At 33.7% G+C, this 23,165-nt stretch overlaps 1 protein-coding gene across 2 annotated transcripts; it reads right to left on the reverse strand.

Moving 5' to 3' along the window:
• Positions 1–894: 894 nt before the first annotated feature.
• LOC103718728 (putative bifunctional riboflavin biosynthesis protein RIBA 1, chloroplastic) lies at positions 895–11,871 on the reverse strand. 2 transcript variants are annotated; one of them, XM_008807673.5, is made up of 8 exons: positions 11,647–11,871; positions 11,289–11,415; positions 9,426–9,795; positions 9,113–9,334; positions 8,023–8,348; positions 4,521–4,650; positions 3,970–4,266; positions 895–1,507 (listed from the first exon to the last, which is right to left on the reverse strand). In XM_008807673.5, exons 2-8 carry the CDS (start codon positions 11,339–11,341, stop codon positions 1,256–1,258), a joined length of 1,650 nt encoding a protein of 549 aa, XP_008805895.1. In that variant the 5' UTR covers positions 11,342–11,415; positions 11,647–11,871; the 3' UTR covers positions 895–1,255. The 2 variants fall into 2 exon arrangements, with proteins under 2 accessions (XP_008805895.1, XP_008805893.1); XM_008807671.5 differs by having other exon boundaries at positions 9,426–9,804; positions 11,647–11,864.
• Positions 11,872–23,165: the final 11,294 nt, after the last annotated feature.

The raw sequence follows: 23,165 nt of genomic DNA on the forward strand, positions 1-23,165 counted from the left end.
CAAAAACTTCTTCTTCTAGACATATAAAGTGTGAAGTCATGTAAAGATGTAACCTAACATATCTTTGAAGTTCTTGTCATGACACCTAGAGGTTTAAGAAGGCAGTTGTTAAACATCCACAGCATAAGAAATTGTACAGCAGATTGGTTGGCCAACATAGCTAGGCTTGGACAGAAGTGCTAAAATACTAGAGTCAATATTACCTTCAAGCTTTGCTGCTTGTACGAAAGGACCCATTGGAAGTAGATTGAGGGTACATATAGCTCTCTACTTAGATAGACACTTACATATGTGCATGGACACGTGTGGGTGCATCCACGCATGCATGCTCACGCTTGTTCATGGGAGTGCACATATTGGAAGGCACTACATCCAAATAAAAGTATATGTACGTCCCAATTCTTCCCCATGTCATATTGCTGCTTACCATGAAGCAAAGAGCAAACTTTACACTCGGATGCGCCTGGCTAGAATGGAGGTGTTACCCCTTGACCATGCATAAATTTGCAGGAGAGATTGTCCAGACTTGGAAGAAGATGCTTGGAAAGGGAGAAAAGAAAGAATGAAAATGTTACTAGCAGAGAGGCTCTGCCAGGTATCTGAAGGACTTGGAGCTGAAATCCAACCAAATTTTGCTTCAAAAGAAGGTCATCATCGATTTCTTAGCAAGCTAATTTCTTGTTGATGAAAGATAAATGATGTTGTAAAGCTATGCTTTCTTCCCACGTTGTGCCCAGCATTTATCCCTGTAGTTGACAGCACACAGAGCCTATGCAATATCGCAGAGCAAGGTGTGTGTGTGTGTGTGTGTGTGTGTGTGTGTGTGTGTGTGTGTGTGAGAGAGAGAGAGAGGTAAAATTAGACAAACAAATGTTTACCATATACAACAAAAAGGAGAGGAGAAAGAACATATTTTATTTGGAACTGTCCGGTAAGTCTTGTTGTATATGATGAAGTCACAAGAAATTGTTAAACCAATGGTAATGTGTGTTTGACCAACTTGCTTTGGTGAAAAGAATAACTTGACTGTGACCAACCTACAACTTGACTGCAGACAAACGCATGTCAAAATAAGTTGCATCCAAAAATACATTACTGCATTAGCTGTCCGCATCAAATTTCGGATCAACATCGGCAAGTCCAAAACCAAACAAATGCAATGGGACGGGAAAAAATTCCTTCAAGTCTTTTCACTCAAAAGTATATCTTATTCGACAATAGATTCAGCATTGACTTCAGTTCCAACCAATCCAATTTATGAGGCTGGATGTTGTCCGTTGCTACCAGTGCTGTCAACCCAGCCGGCGAGGTGACCATTGAATTCAGAACCATAGATATGGCCCATTTTAACCCTCTTTGTCTCCAAGTATCTTCGATTATCCTTGGTTATTGGAGTTAACAAGGGAACCCGGCCAGCCACGCTCAAACCATATCCTTTAAGCCCAGTATACTTTGCAGGGTTGTTTGTCATCAGCTTCATTGTTCGAACACCTAGATCACGCAGTATCTGTGAAAAAAAGAATTCATTTCAGAAAATCTAAACTAACAGCTTTGGGGAAAAATCATGCATGGTAAATGTACCACCATAAAAACTGATACATATATTAGTAAGTCAAATAATCAGAACACTGATGGTATTAATGAGATAATCAGCGATGACCCGAGACATCAAATCAATCTCCAGCATGGAAAACTTAAACCATATAACCCAATTCAAATAATTGCTTCTGAACGACATTGGAAAAAAAATAAAATCCTGCTGATACTTAATATGATAATGAATTTTGATGTGGTAAGGAAGAAAGTCACGAAAACTTTTGTAGGCAATAGAAGAAATAAAAGTTGGAGATGCAACAGTTACAGACATGGAGGGAGGACATCCAGATGATAAAGTAGAAGAAAGACAAATAAGCAGGAGGAAAAGAAAAATCAGAAGAAAAGAAATTCCTTTTCAGTGAAATATAGGTTTACCAATAATGTTAAAAGGACAGGAATTGGGACCTGCTACATTCCTGAGTTCCCTACATGGTTGGGAATAGGTCATGAAAAATTTGAAATTTCCAAATTATGAATACTTGGCATCTGCTTGGCACCATGCAAGCACTAAGAGTAGTGAGCAATCCAGGTATAACTCCTCCAGACAAGATATTTGTTACAACTTAATGATGTGGGCATGAAGCAGAAATAAACAAGCAGTATTGCTCGATAATAGCAGAGTTAGCAAACTATTTATCACGACACATCAACTTCTGAACACATCCCAAAGTAGGAAGGAGCACATCCACTCTAACATACTCACACAACAAACCATCATCCAATTTATTTAGGTACTTTTTTCCAAATTTGCAGGAAGATATGACAAGAACAAATGAATGGTTTACTAAAGAGATGAAACAACAACAACCTAAACGACGGTATGATAATTTCAATTAAATTATTTACCAAACAAATGAAACTATAAAGATCAAGATTTGTCATATTGAGCCGTATTGACCCACACCAACCATATTGTAGTGTACCAGTAGGGTACCAGGACGATACTGAGGTTCATTGGGCATATGAGCCATATCACTTGGTTTTGGGCGGCACCATACTTAGGAGTGGGGAAAAAATGTTGGAAGCCCGTGTCAATACCGGGTGCATATCATACTGACTATGGCCCTGTTTGGGGAGCTGTTGGCAGTAAAACTTTTGGAAGTAGAGCTATTAGAAGTAGAGCTTTTATAAAAAGTTGTTTGCTGTTTGGTAACTACATTTCTAAAGTGTTGTGGCACTTTAACATGTGTTTGGTAAATAAACTGAGAAAGTACTTTTGTATGACGAAATTACCATAAAGGATATTGCATAGTATTATACAACAAAGTATAATAAAATATAACATATATTAATATATAAGTATGTGATATAGTATAATATTACTATAATGTAATATAATATTATTATAATATAATAATATAACATTGATACTATAGCATAATAATTTAATATAAAATTAAATTATTTAACATAACATATCAATGTATTATGATATAATGTAATATAATATTATATTTATAGTATAATACAATAATAAAGGTACAAAATATTATAATTATTAGCGTACATTAATTTTTCATAATATAACATAATATTAAATTATTTAACATAACATATTAATGTATTATGATAGAATGTAATATAATATTATATTTATAGTATAATACAATAATAAAGGTATAAAATATTATAATTATTAGTGTAAATTAATTTTTCATAATATAACATAATATTAAATTATTTAACATAACATATTAATGCATTATGATAGAATGTAATATAATATAATATTTATAGTATAATACAATAATAAAGGTATAAAATAATAATAGAAAACAAAAATACCTTTTTCTTGCACGGAAGGGAGTCTGATCCATGGCTATAGTTCTTTATTAGGGCTCCAGCAAATTTTTAGGCTTATAAAGGAATAAAGTATGTAATTGTTATATTTTATTATGGATATTTTGGTCAAAAAAACAGCTTTCCGACAAAGCTCAAAACAGTTTTTTTGAAAAGCTCCAAAATGGAACTTCTCCCAAAAAGCTGTATTTAGCTTTCTGAAAAAGCTTAAACAGCTTTTCGAAATTTTTACCAAACACCTTTTTTCATCCAAAAGTATTTTTTGGAGGGCCAGAAAGTGCTTTTTAACCCTCCAAAAGCTCCCCCAAATGGGGCCCATACCATATCGAACTGATAACATAACGATACAGTTCCCGATATTGGTTTTGTGGATCTTGATAAAGATGTATAGAATAAATGACAGAAGAAATGAATTTAATGGAAAGAATTAAGTAGAATTTAAAAGGAAAAGGCTGATATGGAATCGAATAATTTCAAGGCAGAAAATAAGCTATTTGTACATATTTTCCTACAAATAATTGTCAAGACCTAAGTTATTTTCACACTCAAAAAGCTTAGTAATTATCATCTTACCTGGGCACCAATACCATATTCACGTGAATCTGCGGGCAATCCTAATTCCTCATTAGCTTCGACAGTATCACGCCCATCATCCTGTAAATTGTATGCACGAAGCTTGTGACCCAAGCCAATACCCCTTCCTTCATGTCCACGAAGATAAACTAATACACCCCTCCCAGCCTTTTCAATCATTTCCATGGCCAGGGCCAGCTGATTACCACAATCACATCTAGCTGATCCAAATATGTCCCCTGTAAGGCATTCAGAATGCACCCTCACTAGGATATCTTGACCATCTCCAATATCACCCTGTTAATATTATGAACAAAAAAAAAATGTAAATACTCAAAATAAAATATGGGAATTAAAAATGGCAGCTTTAAATAAGCATCTAATAGATGAGAGATAATGACTTAATATAATTAAATCACCCCTAAAAGATAAATTTGCTTTCAGAGCCTATTCTAGCATCTACTTTTAGTGATCAATGATCGGATATGCTCAGGAAAGGAAACATGGATAATATGTAATTTTGAGTATTTCTTCTCTACTAGGATACTTACTTTAACCATAGCAATATGCTCCATCCCATCAAGCAATGATCTGTAACAGTAGGCCCGAACAGAACCCCACTTTAGGGGCAAACGTGCAACAGAAGCACGTTCCACCAACTTGTCTCTTTTTCTTCTATATCTGCCATATTAGTTAATGTCAGCACTTGTTTAATGGCAAAAGGCAAAAGATTAAAAGGAAAATTCAAGAATGTGTCATGTTCCAGGATAGTAATATCCACATATTATAGCGTCGCAGTCAGACTGACAAGTTGACTAAATCTCCACACCTCAGGTTTGAAAGACATCTTACTCCAAAGAGGAGAATGATAACAGAATTGAGTTCATAAAAATAATGCTCAGGAACAATTCGGAATATGCTGAAGCATGAATGGTAAACCTTTTTTGTCCCCTTGGGTCCACGATCTCTAAGAATGTGAGGCAGACTGTTCACAGATAGCCATGTGAACATCAAAACTATACCCAAGGTGGATCTACAGAATATATTATCATTAAATAAATAAGCTCGAATTTACTTTTACCAAAGGAAAGAAAATAACTTTCATTAACTTTCATCCTCCCCTCTGACAGTCCAAAGTTTCTACCCAGACTTGAACAAAAATCAGAACTTTTCAGTTTTGGTCAAAAAAATCAAAACTACAGTTGGTTCCAGAGTTTTTGCTGCAATTTTCTTACTGGCCAAACATATTAGACACATAACACAATTTATATTAACCTTTTGTCATTTCTTTATTCCTTCTGAATCCAAAACATGTTCTAACTTTTGTGAATATTTAGAACTATTGCTAATATTGGTCTCAGAAAAAATTTTGTAGTACCATGGGATGCATCCAGCACCACAATTCATTTCAACCAGGCTGTCTTGATTGTGGTATTAATTGGAAACAAGTGAAATCAGGACTACCACTTGCTGGTATGGACCATTACCAATCAGGATGCACAGAAAAAGCACCCAGGCCCCCACCCTCTCTTCGATTTTATCCTTTCCTTTTTTCGGCTGTTGGTGCTTGAATGGAAAGAGGAAGAAAAGAGAAAGGAGACAACAAGGAAAAAGGAAGAAAAACAAAAAAAAGAGAGAGAATATCAAAACAAAGGAAAAAAAAATTAATTGGCATCCAAGTATGCATGGAATGCCAATGCATCCCAAGTGTCAGTATGGTACCATTCCCATACCATAACAACCCATTCCCTAACCAATAGGGGCATTGTGGATGAGGCTTTAAACCTTGGTTTGAACATTATAAATATTCGGTTTTCTATTTAATTGTATGAATAAAATGATAAGTTATGACACTCTAACATAAAATGAAACAAGATTACTAACTAATTTACATGAAAACAAATTCCATACACGCTTGTATGTGTCTTATACATACGTCATTTTGACATGAAACCACCAAAAAGACATATTTAAAGGTCTTAAAATACAGTGTACTTTACGATGATGCCCATTTTGTTGATTTGTCTCTTTTGTCCTTTTATACTACATTCTCTTTTTCTGCTATTGTTTATATTCTTTGTCCTACTTGGCTGAAACAGCTGAAACTACCGAAACTGTCAAAATTGCCAAAATCAAAATTCATTTGTTTCATCCAAAACAATAAGCTAGTTTATGAGCATTTCCTCCTATTATATTTTAATCATTTACTTATATTGCTTGCTTCCTATCTTTTACCTGTTCATATGTTATTTTTATCTGAAATACAAACATGGCAAGGCTTAGTAAGGATTATGTAAAGTTATTCTTCACGTAATCCTTTCAGCATTTTTCTGTAATAAGGTTAGATAGTACCTTCTATTTAGTACTTTCAATATTATTTATCATACTTGCTAATCTAGTCAATTTTTCTTTAAAAGAGAAATCTTAGGTCCTGTTTGGGGGAGGTGTTGGCAGTAGAACTTTTAGAAGTAGAGCTGTTGGAAGTAAAGCTTTCTGAAGTAGAGTTTTTATAAAAAAATGTTTGTTGTTTGGTAAATACATTTCTAAAGTGTTATGGCACTTTAACATATTTTGGTAAACAAACTGAAAAGGTACTTTTGTATGATAAAATTACCATAAAGGACATTGCATAGTATTATACAACAGAGCATAATAAAATATAACATATATTAATATATAAATATATGATATAGTATAATATTACTGTAATGTAATATAATATTATTATAATATAGTAATATAATATTGTATACTATACCATAATAATTTTATATAATATTAAATTATTTAACATAACATATTAATGTATTATGCTATAATGTAATATAATATTATATTTATAGTTTAATACAATAATAAAGGTATAAAATATTATAATTATTAGCGTACATTAATTTAACATAATATTAAATTATTTAATATAACATATTAATGTATTATGATATAATGTAATATAATATTATATTTATAGTATAATACAATAATAAAGATATAAAATAATAATAGGAAACAATAATACCTTTTCTTGCATGGAAGAGAGTCTGATCCACGACTAGGATTCTTTATTAGGGCTCTAGCAGATTTTTAGATTTATAAAAATGGCTAATTGTTATATTTTATTATGGGTATTTTGGTTAAAAAAATAGCTTTCTGACAAAGTTCAAAAAAACTTTTTTGGAAAGCTCCAAATGGAGCTTCTCTCAAAAAGCTGTTTTCAGCTTTCTCAAAAAGCTAAAACAGCTTTTCAAAATTTTTACCAAACATTATTTTTCATCCAAAAGTGCTTTTGGAGGGCCAGAAAGTACTTTTTGGCCCTCCAAAAGCTCCCCCAAATGGGGCCTTACTCATGGATGAGGTGCCCTGGTATTTCCAAGGTGTCACATAACTGAGACATGCCTTGGCAATCAAACCAAATTTGATAAAACGACAATATATAATGCAACAGTACAGGACAACATAAAGCACCCAAGTCAACGAGACAAAGATGGCAAAACTGAGAATTTGAGACAACTCTGTGGTAAGACTAGGAGGGTATATATAATATTAAAAGAGTACAGTAGTTGCCAATAGTGAACAAAGTGATGCAATGTCATTCAAAGAAGTGCATGGCCATCTGCAACAAAGAGTTAAGTTTGTGTTGATGAATTAACAAGAAGGAAGATCTGAGCTATTATTGATGGAAGCAATGATAAAAGGATTTAGAAGAACTTGCACTACACAAAAATAGCTCTTACTTTAATCGGTGAGTGAATAAGAATTCAAGAATTCAACTGTTCATTATGGTTATGGCTGGTGATGTATTGAACTCCAAGTGAATGGTAAATGTTAAACCTTCATCATTTTCTAAGAGGAATAGTAATCTCTGGATCATAATGACGTTCCAATATCAAAACAGACAACCATCTAAAAACATGAAAGGATAACATTTATGTTATTTATGATGAGCAGCAGACTACAGCACCCTCAGTGGTAGAGATGACTTTATCTATCAGCAGATAAAATAAGAAGTTTATAGTAAACTCAGCAATTCCAAATAATTAGCAAATAATGTACCTAATTAAATCTGCAATTGAAATTATCTTCAGATTCTCCCTCCTTGCAAATTCACGAAGCTTTGGTAACCTAGCCATGGAACCATCGTCATTATCAACAATTTCACACAGAACTGCAACAGGAGGTAAACCAGCCAGCATAGCGAGATCGACAGATGCTTCTGTATGTCCAGCTCTCTTTAGAACACCACCCTCCCTGTACTTTAGAGGAAAAATATGACCAGGGCGGTTGAAGTCTCCAGGCTTTGAAGTAGGAGATGCAAGAGCCAATATTGTCTTTGCCCTATCTTTAGCAGAAACTCCGGTTGTCGTACCCTCTTTAGCATCCTAAGGAAAAAACTTGTAAGCTGTTAGATCCAATAACTGGGGAATTATCAAGGAAGAAATACACAAGATGTGTTCATATCAATTAGTCAAGGCACAACAAAATAAGCAACCAATTTAAGCAATTGGACCTCTAATTTACCCAAACCTAGACTCTAGTTACCTAAAAAGTTATAGATCTTCTGTATATTAAGAGAATATGGCAATTAAAATTAAATATCATTTGCAAATTCAAATAACAAAAATACACATTGGATATCCAGATCCCCAGTCAATTCAGCACAATTACAATTGCTTAGAAGATAGAACATTAGTAGTAATTATCTAACATAACATAATGGTTAGAGTGGAAAAAAGTGGAAAGCAAAGACACTTTCGTAAAACATGATAGAATCGTAAGTGCAGGCCAATAATACAAAGATTTTCATGCTATGAATTAGTTTTTGTTAGAATAAAAAGCATATACAAGAACAAAGGGCAATTAACATTCCTTCAAGCCTACCACTACACTATAATGTTATAAAGCAACAGAATTTTTAAGTCAATAGCATCTACCTAACTTCCTTCAATTTTTAGAATAAACATAATTAAAATATTAAAACTACAGAGGGTTGCAAGGAATCTTGAAAGAAGGGACATCTATAACAAAATATTTTTACTTTCTTGCTGGAATATCTAGCCACCTTCCCTTATTCTCTGCGTTGAGGTTAATTTTTTTAATTACAAGAATCATCCATTCATCTCATCAATGAAAACAGAGAACGTACCACTGAAACAGTGAATGCCGTGCAAAGCTTCTCCTCATTTTCTTTGTTTGTTACCATCAGAGGAAGCTGTAATTTCTCAAGGTCTTCTTCTTTCATGCTGACACACACAATTCCAGTCCCATGCCTGACTATAAAAGCTGTAGCCTCTGGTGTTACCAAAGATGCAGCCATTATAAGATCTCCCTCATTTTCTCTGTCTTCATCGTCTACAACAATCACAAACTGCAAATTCAACCACATCAGCAATGAACTGAAGGAAAAAAGACAAATATTAGTATCCAAAGCAAAATTGATGTGATTAAAAATGACAAACCTTGCCTTGACGGATGTCCTCAATTGCCTCTGGAATAGAAGAGAAACCTTCTGTAGGGCAGTCTAAATCAAGTTCGTTACCATCAACAGAAAAGTCATCCATTGTAGGAGGCATATCTGCAGAAATTGTTCCATGTTTTACAGCATCTGCTTGAAGCACGGTATTGACCGATGGATGGTCCTGCCCACCAATTGAAGTATTTTGTCCCATTAGGATGTCTCCATTACTAGATAGTGGCAGAGTATCAAAACCAGCATCTCCATTCAGACCAAAACATGAAGCTTTCTTTAAACTGATTGATGTAGAATTCGAAGTCTTCTTGCACGTTGCAAATAGATTATATTGCAACCTTCTGAACTTCTTGAAGTTGCTACATGCACTAGAAAAAATGCATTTAGTTACCAGAAAAGCATCAAACAGGAAAATAACTGGCTAACTTAAAACTAACACTTACAAACTCATGTTGAACAATAAGAGCAGTCTCCAACTCTCCATTACAAATAATTTATCAATGTATACATTTGAAACCGGAATCCAAGATTAGGCATTAGATGATCAAAACTTCTTTGCAGTTTTAAAATTCATTCCACAAAATGAGATTTTTTTTTTATTTCCAGAACTAGTCCTCGGCCTCACATCAACACACCACAACTCACATCAGAGACCAACATTGGTAAGAAAGTCATGGAAAATTTTGGGCCAATGCTTCGCATGCAAGCAACAAAGCAACTAGCATAAGAAATCCTATGGTCGCACTGATGATTTCGCAAAAGAATGAACCAAGAGCATTACCGTAAACAGATGGACAGTTTTTTCCACAAACTCAGTTTTCAAATTCTTATTTATGGTCTTCAGGCTTCATCTTTTTCTGGAAAAATAAAATTGGAACACTACACTGTAAAACCTGCAAAGTTTCGTCACAAGCAGGAGCAGAGCGAGGAGTCTCCCCTTGGGGGGAGGGGGGTGGCAATATAAGGACAATAATTTTTTAGTATATCAAATTTTATTAATAAGCAACTACATATGTTTTGTTAGATATGTAGCTCTGCTCAAAATGTAGAATATCATCTTCCATTATGTTTTGAAAAATCTATTCAACAATGTTAATTGAAAGTTTGAAGATAATACATGATCATGATATTAAAAAAAAATATTTTGATAATAAATAATATTTGCATCAAGAATCAACTTATGTAAACTTCCTAAAATAAAAAATAAATTACTTTAAGAAATGAAAAGAGGAAATGAAGAAGGTACTAACCTTCATATAACACATATAATATGTTTTTTTCTTGTGTGTGGAAAGTTTTACATGTTTTAGATTAGAAAGCAATCACTTATGAATTTTCTAAGATTATATAGTAAAAAAGATGCTCCTTTTTGCAGCATTCGGCTATTATTAGAACAAATCCATTTTCTTAAAGATTCTACTATAATAAAAGATAATACATGGATTACCTTAAAGTTTGAATGTAAAGAGAGAGAGTCGAGTTTGATTTTATGCAGATGCGTGCGAGAGACAGATTGACAACCAGAATGTGGGACAGATAGAAATCCAAAACTTGTCAGGGTTCGTTTATGACTTGTTTCCCAATATGGTCTCTTAAAATTTGCCAAAATTTTAGGGAGGGCCAAATATCACAATATATGGGATTTTATGTCAAGATTAAGTCTGCATACATTCTTTTTCCAAAATTTTTCTGCTTACTGAAATGCTAAAACATCTATATCAGCGCAAAGAAAAGGGTGGGGGAAAATATCTACTTCACCCTCTTGTTAATTCCTAGGAATCACAAAAATAAACGCGAATACCACCATCAGTAGACAGAGAACATAAAGAAACGATAAATATTGAGAACTTACTGAGGGCAATAGAGGCCAACAACAGAAGAAGAAGCAGCACCAACAGAACCCATTACTCACTAACCAATCCCCCAATCCTTCTTTTCTCTCTTCCAATTCAGCTGCGCTTGCTTGCAACGACCTTTCACTGAAAATAAAAATCCAACATTTTAGCCTTAAAGTATGCCAAAAAACTCGCGAAATTCCACAAATCCCCTACACCCAGAACAAGATCTATTCAATAGGATGAATATATGATATTGAGCCTAAAAATCGAGGAGGCCAAGGACTCAAACCCTAATCCTTCATTTCCAACCTCCTCATCAACCACCAGTAAAGAGTACCAATTCAAAGGAAGAAGGGAACGGAGAAACGGTACCAAGAGGCCGCACCACCGCGTGTCGGCGCAGAAGGCGGCGACGATCGGCGGCCGAGGGCTCCAAAAAACCGAGAGAGGAGGAGAGATGGCGAGCGCGAGGGGAGAAGGCCGGGGGTTTTCTTTATTTATAGTAATCGCATTTAGAGAGATGGGGGAAGGTGGGAGGAAGCAAGGTCGTCCACGCTCTCGTCACGTGCGAGGCACGTGCGATCGCGCCTGTGGTCCGGTCTCCGTCGCGGACGGATAGAGTATTGGAGCCCCGATCCCCGAACATTCCAGACAAGAATCCCATGCGAATAGTCCCATAGAAAATGTTACAAAAAACACTCAGATCCTTGCCACGTAAGCTAACTCTTTGATCCGGACCGTCCGTGAGGTCGTTGATGACGTGGCAAAAGATTATTGCGTTAGATTTTGGCGTATTTTTGGCGTCAACGGGGGCTGCTGCGGCGGGTGCCCAGGTTGGGGTTAATGATTGGGTGCAAAATGGGTGTGAACAATTCGAGCATTGGCCAAAAGGGTTTGACCCGTTTGCGCCTGGCCGACTAGGATAAATGGGAAAAACAAAACACGTGGTCAATACAGGCAACCTCGTTAATGATGGATGCTAATGGGGATAAGATAGCGATATCATTGTGGTGAGATATATTTTATATTTAGTAATAAAATAGTGCTATGTCTATACTACCATGTAATCTGTTTATATATATATATATATATATATGCTAAAAATTCAAATGCATTTCTAAAATTCCTGCTTTTTCTTATCTCGCGTGTTTCCTCTCCTCCTCCTATATTTTTCATTTTAACCACAAGATCAAAAATTCAAACCATTCAAGCATTAATTTATTATTTATTTATACATATATATTTATAAAAATAAAATTAAACAAATTTAAAGAATTGATTTTTAGCATTTGTTCATTATTTATTTATAGAATTTTAATTTTTAACTGAAAACAAAATAATACGTGCATTGCACTTGTCACATTTTAGTGTACCTTAACATGTACCCTTAGTTACAACATGATTCTGACATTGTTTATAACTTTGTATATATCTTTTTCACTATTTTTATTTTTTCAAGCTCTCACTTTACACTGGAGTCTAAGTCATGTACTGTGATTAAGGGTGGTATTGGAGTATGACCAGCATTTTCCTTACTGAAGATATAATAGTGGATGATATATATATATATATATATATATATATATATATATATATATATATATATATATAAGAAAGCTATCAAGGTATTCCTCTGTTGTCTTTATTAATTTCAAAACATCGAAATTCAAATGCATATGCTGGGTTGCATGAAGTGATTTACTGTAAATTTTGTTGTTTCCCCCGGTAATGTTGACAAAGAAAAAACTTTTGTTATATGTTGTGTAGATCAAAAGCTTCATTTGCAAAAAATAAGAGGAGATGGAACATCATTAGCTAATGATATCGTACCATTTAGGTTTTCTAATAATTAACGGAAATGTGATGCTGGTAATCTTGAATAGATGGAAATGATAACTATCATGCAAGTAGTGGCCCATGTGGCACTAATTAGCAAGGACAAGAGCCAAAGTTGAAGAATGACACCTATCCCAGCAGTTAAGGGAGGACATGAATAAGCATCATAAAATTGAAGAATGACACCTATCCATTTGTTTTATTCTCTTTTTATTAATTTTCACTATCATTCTATCCTCCATCTATAGCATCTTGGTAATGAAAGTCCTTAAAGGATCAAGATGGTAGAACCCATATCATTTCATAATCACTCGTCAAGCCTCTATCCTTTCTGGTGACTAACCGGTGGTGTGCCAACACATTTATCTAGGTAGCCTATTAGATTTTTTCCTTATCCCCATTACCAAGGGAAAACACTCTGATTGAAAAAGCTTTACTTGACATATCCTCTTGTCCATTTTTATTTCAATTCAAAAAACTTTTGCAACTAGCTGTACTTATAAATATCATGTTTTTAAGCATAGCATCTCAAGCACTTCAGAATCTTTTTCTCACACTCGTAGATGCAAGTCTTGAATTTTTTGTAAAATCATAATCACCTCAAAATAAATATTTTAAATGCTTCAATGCATTTTGTTTCATATGTCAGCCCATATTTTAATGGTATGTTTCTAGGATCGCTAAGGTGATTGCTTTTGCCATAGCAGCATCTTAATCTATGACAATAGTTTTAGATTTTAATCTAAAAAAAAGAAAGTATTTTTAGTTTCTTTTTCAGTATTACTTAAAGGAATGCCTCGAACAACCATTAAAAGAGTTCAGCAATTTGGTGGATAAAAGTGTTGTCCTAAATATAAATGTTTTCTTGTGAGTATGGGACTTACAAAAGATGCAAAATATCAAAACTTTTTATTGGTTTGAGATGTGTTATCAAATGAAACAACATCACCAAATTGACTATAAAACCAATTATCATCCTTGCAACCTCCACAATATGTTGGTTATTTTTTCTTTAGCAACTAGTTGGACTACGCAATAAAATTTGCTTTTGTAGTCTTTGGGTTTGGAAATACTTTAATAGGCTGCTTGATTTACCATATTTTATTATTTACTAACGTTTTATGTGGAGGATATTGTTATGATCTTATTTAGTAGAACCAAATTTTTCCTTTTTACTAACATGCCTATCCTTTAGTTCATGTAAAGTTCTTGTAAACCTTTCAACCCTAAGCTAGCGTTCTTTGCTAATTCAATATCAAAGGCTTGAGCTTCAAAAATCTTGCATGGTGGCATCATTTAAACACAAGATGGAATATGAAGAGGATAGTTATGTTTGACTTCAAAGCTATAAACACAATATTTACCACTATCCTTGTTTAAGTATAATAAACATGCATAATAGATGCTTCTTGTTTCTACATGGTTATTCTTAACTTGACCATCTTGTTGGCCCATCCCTTAAAACCCCTCTTTGCAAATATAAAATTTCTTGGAGTTCCTTGACCAGTCTTCTTATTCGTGTTCATATATTCTATTTGAATATTGTTGAACCTAAAAGGTTGATTTTGATGATGCAAAACAGTTGAGTTAAAAGTTAACTAATCCATTTACTTTGAGTTTAAGTGATAAAATTTCAAAAAGCAAAGAAGAAGAAAATCTTCAACTACTCTCAAAAGAAGATCATCCATTTGAAGCTCCACGTCAAGAAGCAAACTCCAAAAGGCTATAAAAATATTTTTGGGAAGCTCACATACAAGTATAGAAAATTTCATCCTAAGCTACTTCAAGAGTCGACCCCAAGCCTACAATGAGTTGACCTTAGTACACTGTCATTAACTGTAGTATCTTCACGAGTCGACTCCAACAGACTGCGAGTTGACCCTAGAATAGTCTTAGAGGACAGATAGAAAGCTAAGAAATTTATTGCATTGACGAGTTGACCTATGAAGTACTCGAACTAACTCTAGCTTAGCACGAGTCGACTCCAAACGAAGACGAGTTGACTCCAGAATGGCCATAGAGAAAAGAAAGAGAGCCAACAAAATTACTATATTGGCTAGTCAACCCTAGAAATTCATGAGCCAACTCTAGTACAACTAGAGTTAACTTCAGAAATAGTCTAGGCGATCCTAGAGATAGTCGAGTCAACCCCAAAAGAGCCACAGTGGAAAGACACAAAGTAGTAAAAGACAGTTCGTTGAAGAGTTGACCCCTAAAATCAATGCGTCAACTCTTAAAAATCTTGAGTCGACCCCTAAACTAAGAGAGCCAACTCCACAAGTGCCATAGACGAAAGACAGAGCGCAACAGAAGCAGAAACAAGCTCAAGCCGACTCCTGAAGATCACGAGTTGACTCTTGAAAATCTCAAGTCGACCCTAGAAATTTGCGTGTTGATCCCTTTATGCTTGACAACTGCAATAGTTAGTTTTTTTGCGAGTCTAAACGATTGTTTTCTTCTCTCGACGGCTTTTTTGACTGTCTAACGGCTAGTAAAGTGTTCTAACCATTTTTAAATAGTACAAATGCAAGAGAACACAAAAAAAAAGGTAAGAGCTCAGGCACCAAAAAAAAATCCACTAAGAGCAAGAGAGAAAGACAAAGAGAGCTTCAACGAGCATATCATTCTTCAGAGCTTTTATTGTGAGCTGAAAGATCACATCCTCAACTTTAGAAAGTTGGGGATGCGCCTTCAAGAAGCATTCAAGTCAACCAACCTAGTGTAGCTCTATTTATTATTTTTGTATTTACTATCTTGAAGTTTTATTTATTATAATAATATTTAATTCTTTTTGTCATTTGCAGTAACAAGTTTCTGAAATTGAAATTTGGGGGCAAGATCTGTCCAAATCTTAAATTGGATTGTATTAACCCTAAAAAAGGCTCAGGATAGGTTTTGATTGATTGGCCTGAAGAAGTCAACTGGGTTGATTGTAAATTTGGAAAACATTCGATAAAGATTTTGGTTGATTTGTCTAAAAAAATTAACTGGGTTGATTGTGAACTCGAAAAAGAAATCGATGAAGGTTTTGGTTGATTGACCTGAAAAAATTAACTAGGTTTGGTTTTGAACTCAAAAAATAATTGGGTTGAAATCTAATTATAAATTATAGTGAAATTTCTAAGAAGTCATGGATAGTGAATATAGGTGCAGAGTTGGCACCGAACTACTATAAACTTCTTGTGTTTATGTTGCTTATTTTTTTTTTGTTTCAACATCTTGCACATTTACTTACTACTTACTTGCTAAAATCATTATTCATTTGTTAAGCATTTAATTTTATTGCATTATTTATCCAAGATTTTTAAAAAATTCAATTCACTCCATCTCTTGGGTTGCATAGCTGGGCAGCAAATATAAAATCTAGTTCCCCTTCAATATTGATTCTGCAAATCTCGAGCAGTTCTGGATTATGCTAGTTATTCCTCTACCTTATCGAGTTTGGAAATGATGTGTTTGGTTTCTTGGAAGCTTACACAGACACATATGCACACTCTTGACCCTAGATTTTAGCTGGTTGCTTTTTTTAACTGAATTAAAAATGATTCCTTAGGCTTAGTATAGATACTAAATATTATCTTTTTCAACAATGACTCGAACCATTATTCCTTCTTCTGTGACAGTGGAAGGTTCACGTTGGGATAAAAAGAGAATTCCTAGGATCACTCCAAGATTTTTAATTAATAAAAAGGATGTTCTAAGATGGTTGTTATTGACGCAAACATGGGCTTTAGAAACTCTATAACTAACTTTGAGTTCCCCCCATTGGTTGAATGAACATTATGCATTTACTTCTTGAAGTGCTTGGGGACTAATCCATGTCTTATACTGCTCCAAAGTCAATAAGTATCTTATGCTTGAATATGTATTTTTTTTTCTTAAGTTTGTATTGAATTTTACAATATTATTTTGTTTGATAGTTTCTTATGTAATTTATAAAATTTTGATGGCGCTTCATCTTCTACTATAGTTTTATCCTTTCCTTTGTTTTCAAAAAAAGTGCACTAGATCCTTCTTCTTCTTCTTCTTCTTCTCATTTGTCTAGATTTTGCATTTCTAAAAGTTGAACCTTTCCTTTTAATATTAGTAGTTTCTTTTTGCTCTCTTAATAGGTCATCTAGGCTTACCTTTTCGACAATTTTCTTAATTTGCCATCTCTAGAATACCTCATCAAGGAATTGAATTCTTTCTTTTTCTCAATTTTTGAAGGGTTTTGTTCCTTGATTTTTGGCTAAGGTTGATGAACTTTGTAAGTTGTTGTTACTTTTCTTTAGATGTTTTAGGGAATCTATTAAATCTATTATAAATTTTTCTGCACTTGATAATACATAATCTTATTATCACTTGCTTGCTCCTTGCTAGAGCATTCATCACAACAAGAGCAACCTTCTATCGTATTCATTTCACGGTCCATTCCTAAGCTTAAATTGTTATTTCTTCTAGTTTCACCTTTTAAATCCCCTAGATTTTTTTCTTCTATAATTTCTTGATTTTTTTTTTGATATTCTTTTGAAAGTATTTGCTTTCATAATATCCCTTCTATTTGCATTTGTAACTAGTTGGGTTTCTCATGTTTGCTTATTATTTTTTTAGTTTATCTTTCAGATTCATTTTTAAGATTTTTTAGAAGTTTCAAAAAATTTTGTTTAGCATATTCCCTTTATATTCATTCCATTTGAATCCCTTAGGTCATTTATAATAAGGTTTATCTAATTGGAACTCAAGTTGATAGCAGAAATCTCCTAGTTCTTTTCTTTTGAGCATTTTTGCCTTTTAGCCTGATCTTTTATTTTCAAGTCATTATATAGTTCGACACCTACCTTTTGTAATTTTTGGTACTATTCTTTCCGTGTCTAGTTGATTATAATTTATACTTCGTTTTCATTCCTTAAATATGCCCTAACTTTTTTAACAAAAAGTGGTGGCATACCAGATTGCTTCTAGAATTTTTAATTAGGATCCCAAAGTTGATATAATTTGGACAAAAGTATATCTTTGTACCATCTAAAATCTAAGATTATTTTGCATATAAGGTTAAGTAATTATTATCTTAATTTCTCATATATATCATGATAATCACTGGCAAAATGAAATATAATGTTATAATGAGATAATAATTGTATTGGAAGGATGCTCTGGTGAATAATTACCTTTAAGGTCTCTTTTGCTATAATTCATTATTTCTTATCTTTGTTGCTCACTACGATAGTTGCCTAACCAGCCTTTTAATTGTTAGAGAAATTAGCTACAATCATCTTGATGGTAGTTTTTTCAGTTTTCTTGGATGTTATAGGTATTCAGATATGTAATAATTTTTAATACTCCGTCAATCCATTCAAGTTCCATGCAACTAAAAAACTTCCATCAAATTGTACTGCGATTGTAGTATCAAGAGTCTTTTCAAATAGTAGATTGCATTAAGTAGGTCAAGTGTAAGAGTTTTTTATCTTAGAGGCTTGGACTATCTGTTTATAGGTAGAAATTTTATTTACTTCATCCTCTATTTTTGTTTGAGTGTCACTATCCTTTCTGAAAGTCTTAATAGGATATATGATTAACAAATTATTTAATCTTTAAGGATGATAACCAAATAAATAGCTCTAGATCTTCTGAAAGATTTTTTTCTAACTTGGCTTTTAGATCTATCTCATTGACTATGAGCATAGGGGGGCCATCTCTCGATGAAGAGGTCATTTTGAGGTTTGGTTACTATTTGACTTAAGGCATTTTGTACTACCTATATTCTTAAGGTGGATCTTATCTATTTCTTCATTCTTTTCTAGTAGGATAGTTTCTATTCTCTGTTTGTTTTCCTATAGACTGTAGAGTTATGTTAGTAAAATTTTCATATTCAATGAATTGATCGAGATGTTCAACTTTAAGCTTTTCATTGAGATTTTTTGAGAATAATTTTGAAGGAATATCTCCTAATTTTCATTCCATTTGTATAGTTTCAAAGGATGAATATATTGATTCTAGCTCTATGACTTGGGTGGTCTTCCAAGTATTGCCAAGCCTCTTTATCACCATAACTTACTTTTCTAGGGGGAGTTTCCTAGGCATATATTAAATTTTTTTTAAAGAGTAGTATTCATACCAATCTAAGAATAATATGTTTCATTGTTCCTGTCTCATTTGACCATACCACATTTTCCTAATATAATTTCTTCTCCCTTCATCGTAGTTTTTGAAAAAATCATTTCTTCTTATCCTCATTTTCTTTGAAGTTAAAATCTATTCTTAAAAGTTCTTTGTCAATCTGGAATTCCTTTACTAATTCTATTACATTTATTTCAAAATTTCTGATATATGGTTCATAACTATCTAAGTAGTATAGGCAATATTTATGGGCTTTGGTTGACCCATTTTCTTTTTAAGAGGATGTAGAGAATTGGGAATGTAGAATGGATGAAAAATATATTTCAACATCCCCTTCCAAAGTTTCTAATATTCTTTCTACTTTAATTTCTTGAGTCTTCTTAGGCTCAACAACTTAAGATAAGTTCATTTTATGGGAAGTGTAATTTTCTCCCATTTAAGTTGCCTTGGGGTGATAAATGAATCCTAGGGTTAGCCTGGAAAACTATTGCTAGTCATTTTGGAGTGGCTTGCTTTGCTCCTGGGGTGATGGTAGTCATAGCTTTAAAGTAAAATTTATAGATATTTTCTATTCTTGGTTTGACATCATATCTTCATATTTGCAAATTTAAGGTCAAACACTCCAAAAATATTGAAATCAACATAGGGACTGAAAAGTTTGGAAAGGTATTGAAGAAGATTGGCCATTGCAAGGCTAGCTTTTATTAAGCTTAGAGTGAATTAGAAATTTTAGATTCCTGCAATCCCTACGACATATAATTTATGGCAACTTGAATAAGCCCTATATGGAGATATTGGTATTCTTTTTTAGAACAAATCTCTTCTAAATCCTTCCTTCCTAATAATTAAAGAGTCATTTAAATTGAATTAATAGATAGAGTTTTCTCAATAGACTTTATATAGTAATTAGCTTTGAATGGAAATGATCTTAAATGATAAATTTCTTTAATTAGAATTTTAGAAATTTTTTTATTTTTAATATTTTGTCAAATTGCTCAATACATATAGGCATTATTCTGATGAACATTAGCCTTTACTAGATATCTTGTCTAGGGAATTAATAAGTCTAGCCATTGTATAAAATCGTTTTCAATCTTTGAGCAGTGGCTTGTCTATGGTTTTCTAGCTCAGATAAAAGTCTTAAACATCCTTTTGGCTCAAATGAGGATAACGAGCATCCATGACAAGAATGCCTTGGACCTAACTCAAGGTTCTTCAATAGGCTCTTTACTAATGTTAGGTTTTACTTTTTTCCTCACAAGAGGTAAAACTTAGCTCTCAAAACTTAGCTTTGATACCTACACATGCACACACTTGATTGCGGGTTATGTGTCTGTGTATTTTTTTTGGAGGGGGAGGAGGGGAGGGGGGAGGGGGAATTTTTTTTCATTTTACTTTTTTTCTTTTGCTGGCCATTTTTTGTGAATTGGCCTCCCTTTCATCCCCCTTTTCCCCCTCCACGCCTCCTCCCCCCTCCTTCCCTTTTTTTCGCTTTTCTTTTTCTTCCTCACCCCAATTGAGTGAAATACTACTATTTGTCTCAACAATAAAAAAGCAAGAGTAAAACAACAAAAGATATTAAAAGAGATGATACATATACCTTTTTATTGATACCTCAAACTACAAAGACTCTTTCATTAGGCACTTGATGTTAAAGATGGGTTAGAAAATTAAGGGTTTGGCCATAAAAGAAGATGAAAGCCGAATTGTTGTACTCTTTTCCTCATGTTGCTTGTGATTGATGTCTTGCTCTAACCAAGGATAAGAAAAGAGATGTGGAGTGTCATGAAAGGTGCTAGGGGAATGAGTTGTTGGAGGATGTAGGAGATCGATTTTTAATGCTAAAAGTCTTTTTTGAAAGAGTGAAAAGAAGAAGATAGACCGTTCCACCTCAAAGGTTAATGCCACAAATATTTGAGATATTTTTGCACTTTTCTATCTGAGTAGGGATATTTAGTCATTTGCAAAGGTCCATTAATGATGTTATAGAGGAGATGGATGGAAGGATTAGATTGCAAGAATAAAGTAAGTTGGTGGACCACTTTGAGACTTTTTAAATCTTAAGGCATATATGTGTCATATGTAAAGGCTAGTCCACAAGGAGCCAATGAGGAGGGTATTGCCCCTTAGCAAACTAAAATTCTAAAAAAATTCCAAAGTTCCATGCTATTGGCCTTTGAGCTCAACTCTAGCCTCCTCTAAATTTGTGGTGCCCCCCTCCTCTACAATAACTGTAATAAAAATACCTTAAATTCTTTTACATGGCCCTTGTCTTTTACGTGCCAATCTTTCATGTCTTCCTTTTGAGATATCCTTGTCAAATACTCAAGTAAGGATGCCAAGTTTGTGTGCACTTTGATCAAGGAATCTTTTATTAATTGGGAAGTGATATATAAGGAAAATGTGACAAATCCCTTTTCTTTTAGTAATTACAATTTTTTTTTTCATAGCTATATGCCTTAGGGTTAAGTTGGTTCAATTGCTATAGTTATTTTCTTGTTTATGCATTATAATTCTATCTTTATCAACATATATGATCTCTTTCCTTTGTTAGTCTTCTAAGATCCTTTCTTCTTCTTAGTCTTGAATAGCTTGAACAAATTATAATCACATCCTTCATTTTTTTTTCTTGATCCTAATAGAAGCCTCCTACTTATCCTACTCCAATCATAATATTGATAATTTAATGGTGATGGTGCATGTCATCTAAGAATTTACAGTGAACTTTTACACACTATTCTCTCTAATCATTTTCTTGATTTTCCAATCAATTTAGTTCCCATTTTTCTATTATTTTATGTGAAAAACATGCTTGAAGAAGGCAATAGGAAAAAAGATTTCAAAATATTAAATTATTAATTCAAATATTGTTTAAAATGGACTATTTTTTTGTTATTCTATTATTTGAGGTTTTGCGCCATACAGTAGTACATTTTTATTATTACATAGGATATTCATCAAGCATACCACACACTATACTATGATATGTTTATTCATTTTTAAGTCTCAGACTTCCTTATTCGCCTTGAACCACTCATTTGTACTTGTTTTAGGAACCAACTAAATCTTTTTAGTTTTCATTTTTAAATTATGATTCTCTGTTAAACGTTTGGGCTTTGATTCATGTACACGCTCCAATTGCGGACAATAATCAGGCACTTTAAACAAAAATTCTTTCAAAAAATCTATAGATAAAAATAATATTTTAATTTATAATTTTTTTTGGCTCTCTTGCACCCCTATTCACACGAGCATAGTTGAAGGGTTTTTTATTGTATTTTATCCCAAAATTATTAAGATGTATGAATTGTATTTTTCATTTGGGTTATGTCGAGTCAGGTTAATTTCTTACTGTCATTTCTCAATTACAAATGAAACCGTCCAAGTCTAATGAAAGTTTAAGTTACATATAAACAAGCATGAGCTCGACCAAATCTCAAACAAATTCGGTTAATTTCTTAAATATTTGTAATACTATGTGCCATCCCGCGTAACCAAGCCTCCGGTCGCCGCGAACGAATTGCGGCCAAACGTTTTGAGATTCACATCGTCAGCATGAGCCATCCATACACCACCTCTCGAGGAAAAGGTCGACTTCTACTTTCTTAAAAGCCGTGCATTAGCGATTCATATGCGAACATTACATCGACCGTCTGTTTAGCCCATACAACTCCATCTTGTCCGTTCGTACACTCAGGAGAAATGAACGGATAGGATGTGGATAGAATGAACGGAAGATCGAATTCTGCATGTAGTTTTCGTATACGCGTCAGAGAGTAGCATTTTCCGCAGAGAACATTGTCAGACCCTCTGCTGCCAACGTGTCTATCATTCAGTCGCTGCAGTTTCTGTTTCGTGTTTCATCCGGGATCCGCTTTGGCAACCATTTACTCAAACCCGACGTGGCCCAAATAAGCCATAGAGGGACGATCCTGTGGGCGGTGACCAGATCCCCA

This window comes from Phoenix dactylifera, chromosome 7 (genome assembly GCF_051530095.1).
Source record: "Phoenix dactylifera cultivar Ajwa chromosome 7, Ajwa_hap1_PhDact_Kaust_v1.1, whole genome shotgun sequence".
NCBI lineage: Eukaryota > Viridiplantae > Streptophyta > Magnoliopsida > Arecales > Arecaceae > Phoenix > Phoenix dactylifera.